The sequence below is a fragment of the Aphis gossypii genome, chromosome 2 (assembly GCF_020184175.1).
Source record: "Aphis gossypii isolate Hap1 chromosome 2, ASM2018417v2, whole genome shotgun sequence".
In the NCBI taxonomy this organism is placed as follows: domain Eukaryota; kingdom Metazoa; phylum Arthropoda; class Insecta; order Hemiptera; family Aphididae; genus Aphis; species Aphis gossypii.
Window position 1 is genome coordinate 64,103,614 of NC_065531.1, and position 19,731 is coordinate 64,123,344.

The following is a 19,731-nucleotide window of genomic DNA, read 5'->3' on the forward strand; positions in this document are numbered from 1 at the left end:
ACTATACAATAATAACGACGATAGACAGTTATCTGCGAATGTTTACAGACTCGTTCACTTTTGCTCGCATATATATACACACACACACACATGACATTACATTATGTGCACGCACACGAGATGTATACCTATAATATAAATACAATATCATAATATCTTTCGCGATAATTTTTCGCCGATACGGTGCAACGACGAGCAACACGCTGAAGCAGTACACTGGGCACACATCACGCTCGCCACGAGCACGTAAGTATACACTATACATCGATTTTGTACGTACATACTTATATACGTACCTACGTTTAATATATGCGCGTACCTATATTAAAATACGACGCGGCAGACGACGGCGACTAAAACTATACGACAGCGACGACGACGGGGACCCATGCGGCGAGACCCGGTCGTGATATATATTCACCGGCAAGTCCGACCGACCGACACATATCGCCGCCCCCTCGGTGCAGTCTCGTTTCGCGTGTACACTGCAAATATTTATATATGTATTCGCCAGTTTTTAAGACTCTCCATGCAGTATATATGTATATATTGATACTATAAGATATGAAATATCATCGTCACCCCGTACAACGGTTTAATGAGCAAAAAGAAAATCACCGGGGCGGCACACCTCTCGCGCGATGTCCGTCTGCGATTCTCACTGCACCAGCATAATATAATAATATTAATATTATTATAATGTATACGCTGCAGCAGTCCAACACCTCATGACGGCCGAAATCGCTTTCTATACACGCACGAATAAAAGAATACCAGACTCTCGCATATATATCATGTGGTCGGAAACCTAACTCCTCCCTGTTGCAGAAATCCTAAGGGTAACACACACCTGTTCTATACTGGCTTGTGTGTTTATGTGTTTGTGTGTGTGTACTTATGTAACTATTATTATATGCATCGAGGTACATAACAAAGTTTCGCGGGATCGAGCGCAGTTCATATACTTCTATATACCTGCAGCTACATATAGGTACATATGTATATTCAATATTGGTATAATATATAACAGCGGTACAGGAATTCGACGAGAATATGTATATTCCAATGACCATATTATACATATATAAATATAATACATATATACCTATATATACTATTATATTCCACCTAGTCGGGTATAACATTTAAATACGCACGCGTGGTATACTTATATACAATATTATATACCTATGCTATACAATCGAAGATATGTAGGTATACGCGCATAATAAATACGTCGCAAACGTAATATAGAATTCCAAAGTCAGTCACGACCGCTGCATATAACGCGCGACTACTATATAGATGTACCTACCCGTGTCGCGTCGTGTACTTGCGAGTATATATGTATAATATATATATATATATATATAAATATACACGCGTGCTGGTTATATAAATATATATATGTATAATAGGTAAGTACACGTCGCGAGTTGGCCCGGTGTAGGGCTGATAGTACTGCAAAACTGCTAAAACAGTTCGGCTGGCGTTTAAGTCTCCGCCGGAGACCTCGGCGGCGCGCGGTCGGCACATATCCACTTGCTGCTGATGCAGGAATGTCGTCGTCGCGAGAACGCTATACACACACAAATACGCGCGCGCGTATATAATATGATGTCGTAATAATATTATAAACGTGCAGAACTGGCGATCTCTCCCCGGAATGGTAAACTATAATAATATATTATATATTATTACTATAGGTGTGGTTGTGGGGAGTTTATCGTAGAACGGGACACGAGCGCATTCAAGTAATAATAATAAAGCCTATAATGGACGCAAACGATACCGGCGAAAAACGTCGACTGGATGCTATATTTTATATCACCAAAAAGGATTTATCGCGATCGATTGGCGATCGTTTCGTAGAAAACTAAAGCGCGCTTTTAATAACGAGCCGATATCGACCGGACGTGGCGTTGTGATTTATATACCTATAGCTGGGGGCTTGAGGAGGGTCCGCGCACCATATAGATTGCAGTTGTAGTGCACCCACACTAGCGATTGCGGACGATTATTATTATTATTATACAACGAATCTGCAGTATCGATCGCATTCGTGTGATCTACTACCGCGGTAAATTATGTAATATAATATATATGGTCTATTTGTTATTGTAGATTATCACGTCGTCACGCAGTATATTATATTTATACGATAAAAATATATATAGCATATTGTTTATAACGGCGTGGGCGTTTTCGGCAGGCCACCGCGATGACGCTGCTGTACCGGATAAAGTATCTTCTTTCTTTATACTATACACTATATCAGTGCTATAGACGAAAATTGGGTAAGGGGCTCGAGGGGGCTAAGCCTTATCAAAACGTACATACATATAAATGTAGTTAGAAAATAACCGCCTCAAAGATGATACTGTTGAAATGCAAATAAAAATAAGTAAATAATAATTGTACAAAAAAAGTCGATGATAAAACTTTTATTTAGGATCCTATATCACTCTTATTTATTTTAAGTAATGTTTCACATGCATACACACATATTATATACGAAATAGTATGATATACTGCAGAATGACTAAAATAAATCATGCTTAGTTATGCCTTATATGGTATTTAAAATAAGATAATTTTACAAGCTTTGCAGAGGGTGGTTTCGACGTGCAACTAAATGTTTTTAATTTCACCCCCTCTCTAAAATGATGAAAAAATGTCCGATAATGGCACTACTCTATATGGATTTTAAGATACTTTACTGCAGTTAGTAGTGATATCTAAAACACACATGCGCTTTATCCCATCAGTATATATCTGCAGCTATTTCTCATATATATAATGTATTTACATGCGAAATAGCGCATCGTATAATGTAGGAGTGCAGCGTATTGTGTTCTAGGTATTATATATTATATTATTTACGCACTTATAGACTTCCATTAAAATTCCGCGTGAACCCGATAAACAACGCGAGGGCGCGAGGGAGGAGAGAATAAAGTGCAAAGTGTGTCACTATATTATATATTAAATGTTTCCTTTATATTATATATTATATTGCAGGTAGCGCTGACAATGGGACGGGAGACGTGCGCGCGCGCGTATAGCTCTCGGGGCGCCGGTCGCCTGTGCCGTATAAACATTATTATAATATATAACTAGGTAATAATATATAGGCAATATATCGACGTCGTGGATATGCCGTGCGATTTACGATCGAAATCTACGGCGGCGGCGATGATCGGCAATGTGAGTATATCATACATTGTGTACCGCCCGCGCTAATAACAATAATCGTCACCGTGTCATTGTTATTATAATAATAATATTATATTGCACACTGCACCGTCATCGGTCCTGTGATCTATCGATTCGGATCGGCAATGTATACGATGATAATAATAATAGTAATAATAATATCGTATGTTCCCTATACTGCCTATAAATACGGTCTCTCATAAATGTCGCGTATATAATAATAAAACGGCGGCACCTCCTCTCGAGCGCCCGATAAATAGGAACGCCCATCGCGGCGAGCGCACAAACATTGTTTGCAGAGTAAAGTTTATGACCGCGGTCGCGGGCACGGTCGATTACGGTTTAATTAAACTGGTTGCATTCCACTCCCAACACAGACGCCGCATAATATGTGGTACGAAAGGTACCCACAATGAAACGCGCGCGCGTATATTATAATCACAGTATCATTCGATTCGACTATATGGGTGTATAATAATATTATTATTATTATTTATATAACTATTATTATTATTATTATGAGCTGTGCGAGCATATAAATCTCGAAAAACGGTCGACGGCTGCAAACGGGTTCTCACCACGATGACGAGCACGATAATTACAATAATAATAATAATAACAACACTACCGCCTATAACAATAACGTCCGTCGTCGTAAAAGTTAAAATTCGTTTCATGTATACTCAGAAGACAGTTATATCCATATACATATTATAATAGGTAGATTTATAGTGATAAAAACGTCGAAAAACTGCACACCTACAAACTTAAGAATAATATAATGTACCTATACATTAAATCGTTACAATCGATCTATACAGTATTTTGTCAAAAGATTGTTTAGTATTATATATTATATACCTCAGGTTTTAAATTTTAATTTATATCGATTACTTATTACACGTAGTATCTTAATTAATAATCATACTATGTCAAACAACTAGATCTTCACCTTGTATTAAATTCTATACATAGCGTGACCGACCGGAACCTGACGTTTTTCAGGTTCTAACTCCATTCAGATTTCAGAACATCACTTAGACGATGTTAAATGTCATAATTGATAAATGTTTTTCATTACAAACAACTTTGAGTATTAAATTTTAAAGTTCAATAAAAAATAACTGAGTATTGTTCATTTTAAAAACGTCAAGTTCCCGTCTGCCATCGTATATTTACTTTTAAAAACGAATTTTATTTTTCTGATATTTTTTTGTCGATTATTCATTTTTAATAAATTTAATTTGATCTAACCTTATACGTAAAACTTCTCAAGCTTTAGCTTGATAAATAGAAAGACTAAATATTACTTAAGACCTACATATAATAATTTATAAATAGACGAACGTGAAGCACTTACCTTGAGAACACACGATCCGACAGCTCTATCTTCCGACACCTCCACGTTGTAAAAGCTCTGGTCGAATATCGGCTCGTTGTCGTTGAGGTCGTGTATGGTGACGTGCACCGTAGTGGTGCCGGTCAGCTGTTGCGGCCGACCGTTGTCGACGGCCAACACGACGAACGTGGGCTCGGGATCGCGTTCGCAGTCCATCCGGTCCCGGGTGGCTACCACGCCGGTCTGCGGGTCCACCTGGAACCATAGCGGAGGCGGGTCGCGCATCTTGTATGTGAGCGCCGCGTTTTCGCCCTCGTCCTCGTCGGTGGCCACCACTCGGGCCACGGACGTGCCCGGCTCGGCGGTCTCGGACACGCTGGCCCAGTACTCGGGCGCCGCGAACACCGGCCGGTTGTCGTTGACGTCCGTCACCAGCAGATGAAAGGTCTTGGACGCGTGCAGCGGCGGGCTGCCCGTGTCCGTGGCGATCACGCTCAGCGTGTAGTTGGGCCGAGACTCGCGGTCCAGCGGAAGCGCCACGATCACCAGATAGATGATGTTGTCCTGCGTGGTCAGCCCGAAGTGGCCGTCGCCACCCTGCAACGTGACGTTCACGTCCGAATACTCCTGCTTCGAGTCGGGGTCGTGGACCGATATGCGGGCGACGAACTCACCGGGTTGCGCTCGTTCCGAAATTTTCGGCGTCGCGTCGTCGCTCAGGAATATCACGTTGATGTCGGGCTGGTTGTCGTTGACGTCTGCCACGCGCACCGTGACGAAAGCCGTCGTCTCCAGCGGCTGGTCTCCCCGATCCTTGGCCACCACCACCAGTTCGTGCACCTCGCGCGTCTCGTAATCCAACGGCCGGTTGACCGATATCACGCCCGTGTGCCGGTCCACCGTGAAGTAGCCCTCCTTGTCGCTCTGCCGCCGGCTGATGGAGTACTCGACAACGCCGTTGTCGCCGTCGTCCACGTCGGTGGCGTGCACCTGTAGTATGCTCGTCGACACGGTGGCGTTCTCCGGCACGGTAGCGTAGTATCGACTCTGGTTGAACGTGGGCTGGTTGTCGTTCACGTCCAAAACCGTCACGTTGACCGTCATGGCTCCCTTGAGCGGCGGCACGCCACCGTCATACGCCTCGATCACCAGGTGATAGGCGGCCGTCGTCTCTCGGTCCAAGTAACCGTTGATCTGCAAGTCCAAGTAGAGCACGTCGTCTTTTTCGCGGTGCGACGAAAGCCTGAACGCGTTGTTCACGTTACCGGCCACGATCGCATACCGCTGCGTGTTGTACGGTCCCAGGTCCAAGTCCCGCGCCGGGTTCAGCGTCCGTTTCGTGTCCCGCGGCGTGTTCTCCGGGAACTCGACGTGCATGGACGGGCTGGGGAACGTGGGCGCGTTGTCATTCTCGTCGATCACGCGCACCACCACGCGCACGTTCTCGCCGCTCAACGGTATCGCCACCAGCGTGTAAGACGCCCGCGTCTCCCTGTCCAATGGCACCCGAGTCCTGATTTCACCCGTGTTCTGTTCCGCTATCAGGTCGGTGTCCACCGCGCTGCCCGGCACCGGCACGATCAGGTACGGCGGCCCGCTGTCTTTGGACCCGTCGCCGATGAAACCGATCCGGGTGCCGACCGGCGCCGACTCCGACACGTCCAGGTGCCGTTCGTGTTCGCCGGCCACCGCGGCCACTGCCGCCAACAGGCACAACCATCGCGGCAGGCCCATCGCCGTCGTTCAATTACCACCGCATAGTCGGCCACCTAAAAATCATCAATTCAATATATTAATAAATCGTTATTTTAATTTGTGTAAACGTTGGTCGGGTTAGGTAATAAATTTTATATTATTTGATTTTTGTGAGAAACCTATAGGGGGTTGAAAAACGAAGCGAGAACACTATTCAACGGATTTGTTCGTGTGAAATATTTCGAGCAAATCTTTTCAGTTATTTCAAAGTATTTACAAGCCTTGTGTACAAACGTGCATTCGTTTTTATATAATATATCGACATGTGTACGAGGTACACGACGTGCAGTGCAGAGAGCAATCGGCCGCATGACGAGAACGGAGCCGCGGTCGTTGTCTACATATTATATAATACGATCGTATATAGCTGATGTATCCCGATGTTGCCACAGACGAGTCTGAATGAGAAAAAAATATCGTCCAAAGAACGAGTGGAAGAAAAAAGTTGTGATGTAATAGATTAGATTCTGACGACGGCGACGAGGTGAACAATGAGATAGGAGATCGCTTTCAAATTTAAAACTTCACACTTGTCAACCGACTCGTATTTTCATATTATATTAAACCGTCCTGTATACGATTGTTATCTATATATATATTATTATCATCGATCATCATCGTCATCGCCATCATCGTCATCAAACAGATATGTTCGCCGGACAGACCGTTTTGTGTGTTTCCAACAAATCTCTTTTCGATTATTTTATATTCATATTTATTCGTATTTATTCGATTACTAAAGACTACGGAATTGTAATACCTTATATATTAATATTAGTTGCGACAACGAGTATACACGAGTTTTTATGCGACAAGTGAATTTCGTTCGAAACACTGCACGACAAGAGAGGTCGAAACCGACGGAATTATACAATATCCGACGACCCGATGCATGAGTATTACAGTACATAGTAGTAGTCGTTTCGACGCGAGATTCGATACGATATATATATTATTATAATGTGTACACGCGATGAGAGACACGATTCCGGGAAGAATAATATTTATCGCGTTTGCCAACGTATGTGTGTGTGTGTGTGTGAGATGTCCCAACAAATAACTCAATTCTCGTGAAACTGGAATATAAATTATTCAGCGCAAACGTACAGTGTTTTCGCGGTCGTTATCAATATCATACACACACATAAATCGTATAATTATACCATCGGTACACGACCGATCAGCGACTCGGAAAACGGTTAGTGGTGATGTACGCAGAGATCGCCAGTAGTGAATCGTTATTATATTTATTGAAAAATGATAATAATATTATTATCTTTACGTATCCCGTTTTTGGTTTGACTTCACAGAATCGTACACGAACGGTTCAAAGTACCTACCTATACTTCACGACGATTCGCGATTAAGCGCGTAGTTGCCGTACATAATTCGTTGGCTTTCCGTCGATTCGTTAACGTAATAATAATTATTATTACATTGACCTATTTATATTTAATACACGGATGCAATGTTTCGTGTTCGATCGTCGTGTACAAAATAACGGTAGGTACAATGATAATTTGCCGAGTGACGAGCCTACAGCGCGGTTTTTATTTATTTTTTCACATATTACGCGCGTCGTGTTCGTATAATATTATATTAATATACACGTAGAGGCGTTACGTGATATCAAATTCGTGTAGCTATATGTATATAATATGATGTAGTCGAAGCAAAACAATTACACTGCAGCACGCTGCTGACCGTAGAAAAACCCCTCCCCGCAGTCACCATTTTCACCACTCAAAACTACTGATGAATAACAATTATTATCCTTTGCCCTGTTATTATATTATCATTATTATTAGTATACTTGACAGACCGAACACCGCGCGTATTTACCTCGGGTACCTAGATATACCTACACATACATACCTATAACTAAACACGTATACACGTTCGCCCGAAGATGTGTCTTTCTTAATAATATTGTTACATCCAATCACTGTATTTCAGTCGTCATTGTGCATATTATTATTATTAACACTACTTTACGAAATGTACGACTACTGCAGCGGTGGCGGGGCCAACAGTAGTGACGTCTAATGCGTTAATATGAGTTTAATATTTATTAAAATTTAGCAGCTGCAGTTACACTAATGCTCGGTGGAAATCGATTATTCGTGTGTTAGCCATATAACGATTAAGACAAATCAATGAGTGCCGTCAAACGTGCACACTATATACCTACATAAATATTTCGCGAAATTCGTATTTAAGACCATATTTGTCGACGGGGACACGGCAGGATAACCATGTCATATGCATAATATTATATATCTACTTAAATCACGATTTGTACACTAATTAAGCATAAAATATACCTGTATGCCACTTGTGAATAATGTCATCTAAACCGTATAAATGCACGAGAACGTCTAGCGATTGGAAATCAACGACATAACGCGCACGACGACGGTTATAAAAAAAATATATAAAAACAATAATATTCTTTCAGAATTTGCCACGATATGGCTAATAAGCAATAAACTATATGATATTGATATGGGTTTGGTTTCTGTGTACGGCGCACGCGGTGATTTACGCGTATTCCGAGCAGTAATATTATTACGCGTCCTCCTTTCTAAAAATTGTGTTATATTCTCATAAAACTTGAAAACTTAGCTTCGAGAAACTTTCTCTTTTAAAAATTCACGATTTTCCGGCGGAGACGCTTTCACATCATAGTGATAAACCGAAAAGAGCCGTATATACCAATAATTAGTGCGATAAATTTTTTTTCGTTTGTGCCGATCATACGTAAAATTATGGATTATGACGATAACGTATCATTATAGCTTATGTGAACCTATACTAAACAACCACGGCGGCGGCTTTTGCATCACGCGCTTCGTCATTACATAATACATATAAACGAAAATTAAACCGTTTTTGATGTTATTATTACGTGCTCCGGGTATACGTTTCACACGCGCGGATCTTCGATTAATTATAAATATAGACAAACATAATGATATTACACATTAATCGAACATCATCGTCGGACGATAGTTCGTGACCAGGCGCACAGTTCCGGGTGCCAACTGTCCATGTAGAAATATATAGTAAAGACCTGAAACAGTTAATCGATTTTTACGTGAACCGTCGGTATAGACACGCTGTATCGCAGTGAGGGAGTGCAGAGAGAGTGGTGATGTGGTCCATTATTGATATGGCGAGCGATGTGTAACTATATTATCGGTTTGTAAGAGCATCTAAATACAGACATACGTATGTATAATATATTATAATAACGTTAAACATATACATATATGTACATTGTATAGGAAGAAGGAAATGGTACATAATTTTAATAATAAATATCGGAATTTCGATGGATGCACGATGAATATTATTCTACGATAAACTGGTTTCGAGACGAAAATCGTAATTCACTATATATTATATTATTATATCGGCGGCCGCAGAGGAAGACGAAATCTTTAATGCACTATACATGTTATACATAAAATACACGTTTCTAGCTCGAAAAATCAAACGCCCGTTGTATCCACGGCCGTAATAATAATAATGACAGATACCCCCGACTGTAACTCTAATTAACAAAATATAATTGTAATATTATAATTGAACATTGTTATTTAAACGATAGAGGAGGGCAAACGACTAGACAAGATATCGACGAATTAGTGCAATGTTGTACAATATGGATATAAATAATACTGCAGAGTGTTTAAAAAAGCATACCATACATTTTTGAAAGTATGTATTTATTAAATGAAAAAATTTATGAAACTTTTGGCAATTAATCAATGTAAAAAAGTACACAATAAGAATAGTTCTTACTAATAGAATATATTGAGAGTAGCTTACATCTTATCAAATAATTAACAAGCCGTGGCAACGCGGTAAAAGATACATTCGTTAAAGTCCCTCAGCAACCAATCGAAACATCAGAAAGTCACGTAAACGATGACAGATCAGTTCTCAGCTTTTCGTTTCTTATTTACAGAAATTTCGATTTTTTAAAAAGTGGTATTTTTTTAAATTAACATATATTTTATTTTAATATGTATAAGAATTCCCGTGAAACGTTCTCGTTTCTCTCTGCGGTATATTCATATGATGTGTATAGTTACGATTGACACTAAACAATTCGTTATCGGAGGGGGAGTGTGCCGAACGGAGACAGCGGCGAGAACGACGATAATAAGGGCACGAGTATAGGAAGAAAACAAGAGTCTACGGAGTGATGAGCCAAGATGTTTGGTCAGCTACTTTTTAACACGTAGATAGATCTACTCGCAGTGACGTTTGTGTGAGCGAGAGTATGCTATAGCATCCATACCCGCCTATATGTATGTATGTATGTATAGCATTATATTGTATTTCGTTGGTCGACGCACACTGACCGAGCCGCATAATATAATAATAATATTATAACGACGAACCATTCGTTCGCCAACGATGGCGCGAGCGTAATAATAACATTTCCAGTCGGAGGTTTTTATATATTATATAGAACCACGGCTACTCTATAATTATTGTCAATGAAAACTCGCACAGCAAACGAGATAATTATTTTAACTAGCAAACATAATTCCCGTGTCGAAAAAACAATAGACCGAACGATTTTTACCGTCCGCCCGTACCTGTGTATATATTAATGTATATTATAATAAATATACAACCCGCGCAGCATACGTAATGTTATTATTACGCGTATTATAGGTATAATGGGTACGCGCGAGGATAATGCTGCTAGCTGCTGCTGTTGCTGCCTCCGCCGTTTAAACGAAACCATATTCCTTTTCACCATAATATTATCTATCGTTATAAATACGTGGTTCGTTTTTTTTTTTTTTTTGTCAGCAATAATGAGATTTGTTTTAAACGATCGAGTGAAACGTGAATACGTATATTATATTTTTACGACGTGAACCCCGAGGACGTGACTATACCGCGTGGAGGCGGCCAGGTATGGAATATAAAATATACACGTAGGTATTATTATAACGAATACGTACGTTTTGAAAATTTCGTTCCAAAAAATCGGATCGGAAGTGTCCATGTACCTATATAATGATATTACACGATGACGACGACGATATATCGCGAGGTTATACCATAGGTGATACGGCGGAAAAAGCGCGGGGACGACGCGTGTGCGGTACACCGTGCGTGTATTATAATATACGTATGCCTATTATTGTGTATATTGTATTAATATGTTAAGCATCACTGACTGCTGCTGCGGATCGGCCGGCCGGGCGACGACGACGACGTTAGGTATATATAATATAATATAATGACAGCGCGGTAATTGAAATAAAAATAAAATAGTTGGTATTTAAATTTTGAATCCAGGAAACTCGTTCCGCATAGCGTTTTATTTTTCTCTCTATAGGGTCGCGCGGTGTGCAGTCCACCGTTTGAAACCCATGTCCGCACGTCCGTCTTAAGTCTTTCTTCCGCTGACGCGCGACGGTACGGCGGGTATGCGATGATGACACACAACACAATCAAATCGATTACCGAGATGCGATTGCAGCCCGCAGAGAGACTGCGCGTCAGTCGTCCGCCGGACGCCGAGCTCGAGGCACGGGAAATCGGACACCGGCGTAATCGGTTTTTCAATTTTCCACTCGCAACACGTCACACCGCATATAGAATATGATATTAAATATTATATGCATAATGTGTGTAAAATCGTAAGCCCGAGCACCCGGTAAAACATATTGTTAATATTACGTGTGCGAGTTTGAGTACGCGCGCGCGTGTGTGTGTGTGTGTGTGTGCGTGCGACTATATGATATTGATATACATGTGCGGCCACCTACACTTTTATAATACTCGCCGCACGCGAAAACCGTGTAAACGATATTCCTACGGGGTCCTATATACATATATTTTGTGGTGGTGTGTGTACTCGTGTATTATAATGCACACACACACACATACACGAATATTATATATTTATATACGTACGTGCTGAAACGCGATACCCGTCCGGAACAAGCTTTTTAGCCCGAAGCGATGCGCGCACACACACATACTTGATTGTATTTATATATATATATACGTGTTATTAACTGTTCCCAAAACTGTACGCCGTACACAGCACTGCAGCTAGGCCTTGTACCTACAGTGCGCGCGCGATATATAATAATAATACGACGCGAATATATTGTACTATTATTATTATTATTATTATTATTGTTATAATAATATATACTATTATGTTTTTTTTTTTCGTCATGGGTCTGTCGCCGCCGCATTTTGGGGCTCACTGCCGACCGACGTCGTCGTCAGGAGGCTGTGGCCCCGAACACATCATTAAGTTTACATTTATTTAACGACGGAGCCCCCTGGACTCCTCTGGTACACCGCTGGCCATTTTTTTTTTTTTTTTTACGAACGGAGTGGGCGACCGACCGACCGGCGGCGGCATCCGGACGAACGGAATTCCTAAACAACCATTAGTGTTAAAATTGGAGGCAATCATCCCGTTCGAAAAATTTTACCTTTTCATTATTATTACACACACACACACACATACACGCACACGCACACTTACATATTACGTACACGTATATACGATCGATTGAAATATTGAATGTTGCTGCAGTCGTTGTATGTATGTATATAGGACGTACACATTATTGTTATATTATAATATAGACCGCAATACCGCGGGGTACGAGCTCAGTCCACTATATCCATACGCTATATATTATAATATTATATGTGTGCAGTATGTCGGCGAAGGATACGATGTACAACATCATCACTTATCGGTGTATTCTATGCGTATATTATACACGCGTGGTGCGTACAACCTATACGGTATAACGACTAGAAACCAAACGGGAAAATGACGAGACAAATTTTTGATTTTCGTTATTCGACGATGCGGATTTTCGTGTGCCGCTCGCGAGGAGAGTAAATATTATTTGTATCGCACAAAAGAGCGGTCACGATAACTGGACAGCGGCAGTGTCGGATGCCCGGCCGTTTCGATTAAAAATACTAAATTATACACATACGGAAACGCAATAATTTAGGTGGGCATATAGCTATACTATTTTATATATTGTATATATTATATATATGTATGTGTGTGTGTGTATATATAACGCCGTATGCGCATTGTGCCACGAGCAATGAGTTTATCGCAATGATTTATGAACTCGAAGATAAATGTAAATCCTATGCTAATTGTTATGGAGATTTGTCGGTAAACGAAAGACATTTTTGAGCCCGACGACCCCGCGCCACGGCAATACCACGCACGGCACCGTCGTCTTCTATATATTATGCGTATATGAGTGTACGAACCCCGAACCGTCGAGGTGCTCATATAGTATACGGCCCCCGGATCGCGCTCTCGTCGTGTATTTTTACATATAATAATATTTTAACGTCCGACGATTGACCGGAAATCTATTTCGAAATCGTACATAGTATATGTATATTATATATACCTACGTTTTCTATTATTTCATTTTTTCACCATTACACCCAAATACGTCGTATAAACAGGCTTCCGCTGCGAGTCGCAAAAAGTATGCACAGCTATATTATATTACGTACAAATATAAACAAGCGCCCGACCGAATTATTATCGTCAAAAACCAGTAAGTATATCAAATAATATAATATCATAAACGGTAACCGCTGCAACCGTATTGAAAAGATAATAATAATATTAAACGGTTTCGTGTGTGCGTATACCATTATACCCGTTGGCTGTAGCGGCGATACGTATATATACACACGATTACAAGATACCTCATTCTGTAACATTGTGCGTTTATTATATGGAGTGCAACACAAATGTTAATATATCAAACAAATGATTTAAAAATAAATAAATAATAAATAGGGCTAGAGACTTCTGGTAAATTGTATTTTAAATACAGTAGTTGAAATCCTATACAGCTGAGTAAATGTTTTTCATTTCACGTGAAGTGTTAACAACCAAAAAAATAATATTCAATAACTCAATTACATATATTATACTTGAGGAAAAATTATAAAATAAATGTCAATCATTATAAATTCTTTAATAATTTAAATAAATGTATAAACTCAAACATCTAGTTTAATATTTTTTTGTAAATTACACAAACGAAAAATTGTTTTCACCAAGAAGTTAGCTTAATTAATTTAATAATTTTTAATAAATATTTTTATGGTATCAAATTCTTTACCGTAATATTATAACACTCGAAGAAATCGTGATAGTTTTGATTAAATGAAACCGAGATTAATTAAAAGCGAATTCGTCATAAAATAAAAAACCGTTATGAAATATTTTATAAAAAAAATACAATACGGCCATCATAATCTTTTCTAAGTCATTTATACTTGTGTATAATATTATATACACCGGTTAGTTTAAGTTGTTAGTGCAATTATTATTTTCAACCTATATATGTGGTATTGGCGGAGGAGGTCGACCGTATAGAGTAAACGATCAACATAACATGAAAAATTACTCGTAAACACGATCGCTGATGTGAATAGTTTTATACCTAGTTATATACCTATTTGGGTAGGTTTATTTAGGTTTCATCATCCCTTTTTTTCTTTCTCTTAAACAGTAAAACATAATAAAAATAATATAATATAATAATTACAACGTATAGTATACGCGGGTCTCGTTATACACCTAACGGCAGAACACTCGCGTTCCTATAACGTATATCTATACCTACTTATAAACTGACGCAGTTATTAGATCGGGTCGGAGTTTTTTCTCTTTCCATCTAAATCTCTGTCGTTCACGTGGATATAGCTAGACGTACTTACTATATAATATGCGTGCGCGGGCGGGCGGTGCACAAAAAAAAAACGATTTTCGACTATCCTTTTCGCGCCGGTCGGCCTCTCCGGTAAAACAAAAATAGGGATGCATTATTATTGAATATACGTTTTCTCTTTCGGCGTTCTTAAGACCACGCCAAGTATTGTATATATATAGGTAGCCATATTTAATTGATCCCGCCTGCACGAGAAGCTGACGGCTGGTGTCGGGGTGTACTACCCTTCAAGGTCGCGTATATCCTAACAATATGTACATGTGTACAGGACGATCGCCAAAGAAATTCGTAATAAACCTCCCCGGGTCCATGTGCAAGGGTCCGTGATGCGAGCACCTGCACTTTATACACGGTCACGCATTGTCTGAACATTTTTTGCAAATCACTCGGTATACAATATACATAATATTATACGTAGTACGTACTCACGCAATCATACGCAGTCACACACACGCCTTATGTTTCGGTGCCACTACTATTCGGAGGGTTGTTAAAGGCCGGTTACCACGTTTACCCATTTAGTAGGTACACGAGTTGTATAGTATACATAAAAAAAACGACGTGGTTGTTCTGTGGCGCAGAAATATTTCTTTTTTGTTTAGCGGAATAATTTCCGGATCTTGAAGGGTGTATTTTTTAACGACGACAAGAGGGCCCCCGAGGTGTGTGAACGCAAACGACGTAGGCTCCCGATAAACAGCTCATTCGTACGTACACATATAATACATTTATATATATATATATATATATATATATATATATATATATATAATATATGCGATAATATGGATACTGCGACGTGTATATATTATATAGAGTATCACTGCAGTACGCGCTCGCCATTTTGAATAATATATATTATTATATCCAACGCGATTTTGCTCTCGTTATGATTATCAATGATAGAAATATTAATGTTTTTATTTAAATCAGTCAGCAATTCGCCCCGGGTACACATACGACGTTTTACCAATATATATTCGTTATTATATACACACACTTGTACCTAATATAACTTATCCAGTTATAGCTATTCGTAATAAATTTGAATAATGGGAAATTATAACTGGCCATATTCAGTAATGCAATTTTTAATTCGAACACAATGCAAGATTGTATAAAACGAACCACATAGCTTATATACAGAAGTAGCATGTCTTGTGACCTTTAAATATATTATACTAGTTACTACCATTTTAATATTCAAAGCGCATATTAATTTTGTTTTAAAACTGTCTCGTTATAATATTCCGACGGTTCGGAATGCTTCTTGCGAATGCGTAAGACGATATTTATATCATATTATATTATCCTACCAATACAAAACGTTTGTACAATTTTACCAACAGAGTACTGTTGAAATATTAAAAAATAAAAATATAAGATTTCGATTGATTGTGAACATGCGGGAACCTCCTTTACGGTGTCATCTTCTCTGCAGTAAAGTGTTTAACTCGAATAGAACAATATTCTCAAACTAATTTAGTTATGGTTCTCAAAAGTACTTCGTTAAATGGGAGTTTCATTGTATTATTATATATTATAAATACAAGCAGCGAAATATTATATCGTTAGCATTAGAATGTCAGTTATGATTATTATATAAATATATTTATATGTACCCATCATATATCATAAATTCATAACATTATGTACAAACGTCAACCCCATATGCACAATTTATAATATATTATTATGCGTACTACAATATAAAATAATATATAATACCACTCGAAATATCTCAGGACCCGCGTGTCCTATACATGGATACTATAAAAATAATATCGAAACACTCGTGATGTACAACGACGGACCAATACAAAATACAACAATAACAATAACGTTGTTGTTATTGTTATTATATTCGTTGTTATATAGTTATATCGCGCGCATTATCCTATATTCTCGCGGGGCTGCTTTACCAATTCTTAGAGAACGAAACCCCCCTCTCCAGCATCCAGCATCGCAGTTCAGCTACGGCTAGAACAGTTGTAGTAGCGCAGCTCACGTCGGTAGTACCACGGTCCAAGGTGGTGCGACGTGCGAGGGTCGGGGTTTACTGTTTTGTAGGTATACTTCCGTGACAAGTGCGTTATCTATAAAAGTATATAATGGCGGTGTATGCGTGTGCGACTGGTGGTGTGCCGGTAGGGTTGAGGGATTGTTATGAAGCAAAATTAAACAATAACATAACAATAACGTTTTCATAAAATATAAAATTCGAACGATAAACACGACGAACACTCGCGTCGGTAAACTACGGTGCACGCCACAGTATCAATACCTACGATCTATACACTTCTTTACTTTATACATATTCACATAATAACATGGTACAGAGGTATTTCAAATTTTTTCATCCCGCGGCTCTATTGTCTCTTCACAACAACAGTTTGGTGGCTCTCGAATTATTAAACACACAGAAAGATAATATTTCAATATTTAATTATTTACAATAATATTTATACATATCTACATTTTATGTTACGAAATTGTGCATATGGAAAACCGAAATTAAATACTTTATGTTTAGAATAAGATTATAAAAACCAGCTATATAATATGAACAATAAAAAGAAATATATGCACGTGGTTTTACCCCTCCGAGCCAAATTTATACTACAGCGACCATCGCGCCCTGAAAATTGGCTAACCCCGTATAATACTTGTACATGAACATTAATGTTCGTGTACTTGTACTACGTCATATCGCACCTTTTATACTAATGGTAGCGGAGGCCTCGCAGTAAGACTCATCATTTACGTACTTATATTAATAAAAAAACATAACCATGTTTATGTGTGCTGTATTTTATACAATATGGTTTAATAAAATATAGAAATTATATCTCAGACCTACCCGCAGTCCACGTCGAAAAAATACGAATAATTTTTATTTTTCATATTATATAATAAAACACACATACACATTACAGACACACATAAATAAACATGCACGTATTATTACATTATGCTGCAGCTGATATGTAATGTCTGCGTGTGTGGATATTATGTACTAAGTGTGCACGGTAATCTGTTTTAATAGTTTACTATATACATTTCGGGACGGACCACGGCTGCTGTTGCGGCGGCGGACATAATGGATGCCACCGTACACACACACACACACACACACGATTATTATGTGTATTCGACAAAAGAATTCTGGAATTTTTATTCATTACTATATAATATGTATTATTATGTATTTCTTTCTTCAGTCATCGTCGTCGTCGTCGACGTAGTTCGTCGTCGTCCCTACAAATCGCTATTTAATAACCCTTTTTTCTCCCATCGAATCCGCACTCACGCTGCAGCATTAGAGAGTAGTAGCAGCAACATCAACTGCAGCGTATATATATACGGTTTTCCTCGCGCCCTAATGACCGGTTAATTGATACAAATCGTCACGTGAAAAATTCTTGTGCGGTGTGTGCGCATGTGGTGTGTGTGTGTGTGTCAGTTGCAGTGCGTGTGAGAAAACTAGTCATCGCCACCAACATCGCCGAGGGTATGTATAATATTGCCGCCGCCGCTCCCACCGAATATTGGACGAAAAGAAAGAAAGAAAAAAAGAGTAAAAATGTGCGATCAAACCTGATGCAGAAGTCGCACACACAGACGCACACATAATAATATATAAGTTTCCTCTTGTGCGCGTATACCTAATACATAAAATGTGTACGGACTTCACCGCGAGTACGTATTACCGAGCGCGTAACGAACGCGTACTTTTATATTATATATATTATAAACTATTGTACGCCGATGAGGTTATTATTTTATTGTGTTCCCCGTCCGGAAGATGTACATAATAATAATATAATGCGCATCATATATTATATATATATTTATTGGGTAGTACGCGCTTATGCGCGGGGGGAAGGACGAAACGAAAAACGAAAAGCAATTTACGAGATAATATAAACGATAAAAAAAAATAAAAAATTTGAACTGGGACGCGGCAAAAATTAACTCGAACGAAATATTATAAATATCTCTTTGCGAGTGCGTACGAGAGCGCGCGCTCACACACACACACACACACACACGCATACGTGTATAATAATAATACGCGTACAAAGTTAATTAACTTTTACCGCGTAACCGGTTTCCGTACGCGAGCGCGAGCCCGGTGATCTGCGCGCAGAGCCGTCCAACTGGCGCGCGCGCGCACACACACACAAATATATACGACCGCTGCACGCACACAAGTGTATCACATAGTATATTATGCGTTTTACTCTGAATGGCATTACACTGCACAGACACACGCTCATCATGTTGTATCTGCGAGTAGGAATCGTATGTATATATTTCTATATATATACATACATACCTATCCGTGTTATATACCTACCTATCGTGTTATATCGTGGTATATATATTTGATTTTGATTATTATTATTATTTTTTTTTAATTCTATATTTTTACCCGTTCTACATTCTTTCGTTTTTATTTTACACGCGCGAAACACGGGGCCTCCACTGCAGTGGTGATGACGGTGACGGCAATGGTGCAGGCTGATCTTTTCTGTATGAGCGAATAGAGTAAAAAAAATGCGACCTACATTTTTTTTAAGTAGAATATGTACCTATCATAATGAATATATATATATATAGTATTATATGGAG

General features: G+C 39.2%; 1 protein-coding gene across 1 annotated transcript in view; it reads right to left on the reverse strand.

The window, feature by feature from the left end:
- The window catches only part of LOC114119107 (protein dachsous), a 122,423-nt gene that overhangs the window by 89,557 nt on the left and 13,135 nt on the right, over positions 1-19,731 (reverse strand). The window contains exon 2 of the mRNA XM_050201223.1: positions 4,577-6,324. Coding sequence (XP_050057180.1) covers positions 4,577-6,289 — 1,713 coding nt within the window. The 5' untranslated portion in view covers positions 6,290-6,324. The remainder of the gene's footprint in view (positions 1-4,576; positions 6,325-19,731) is intronic.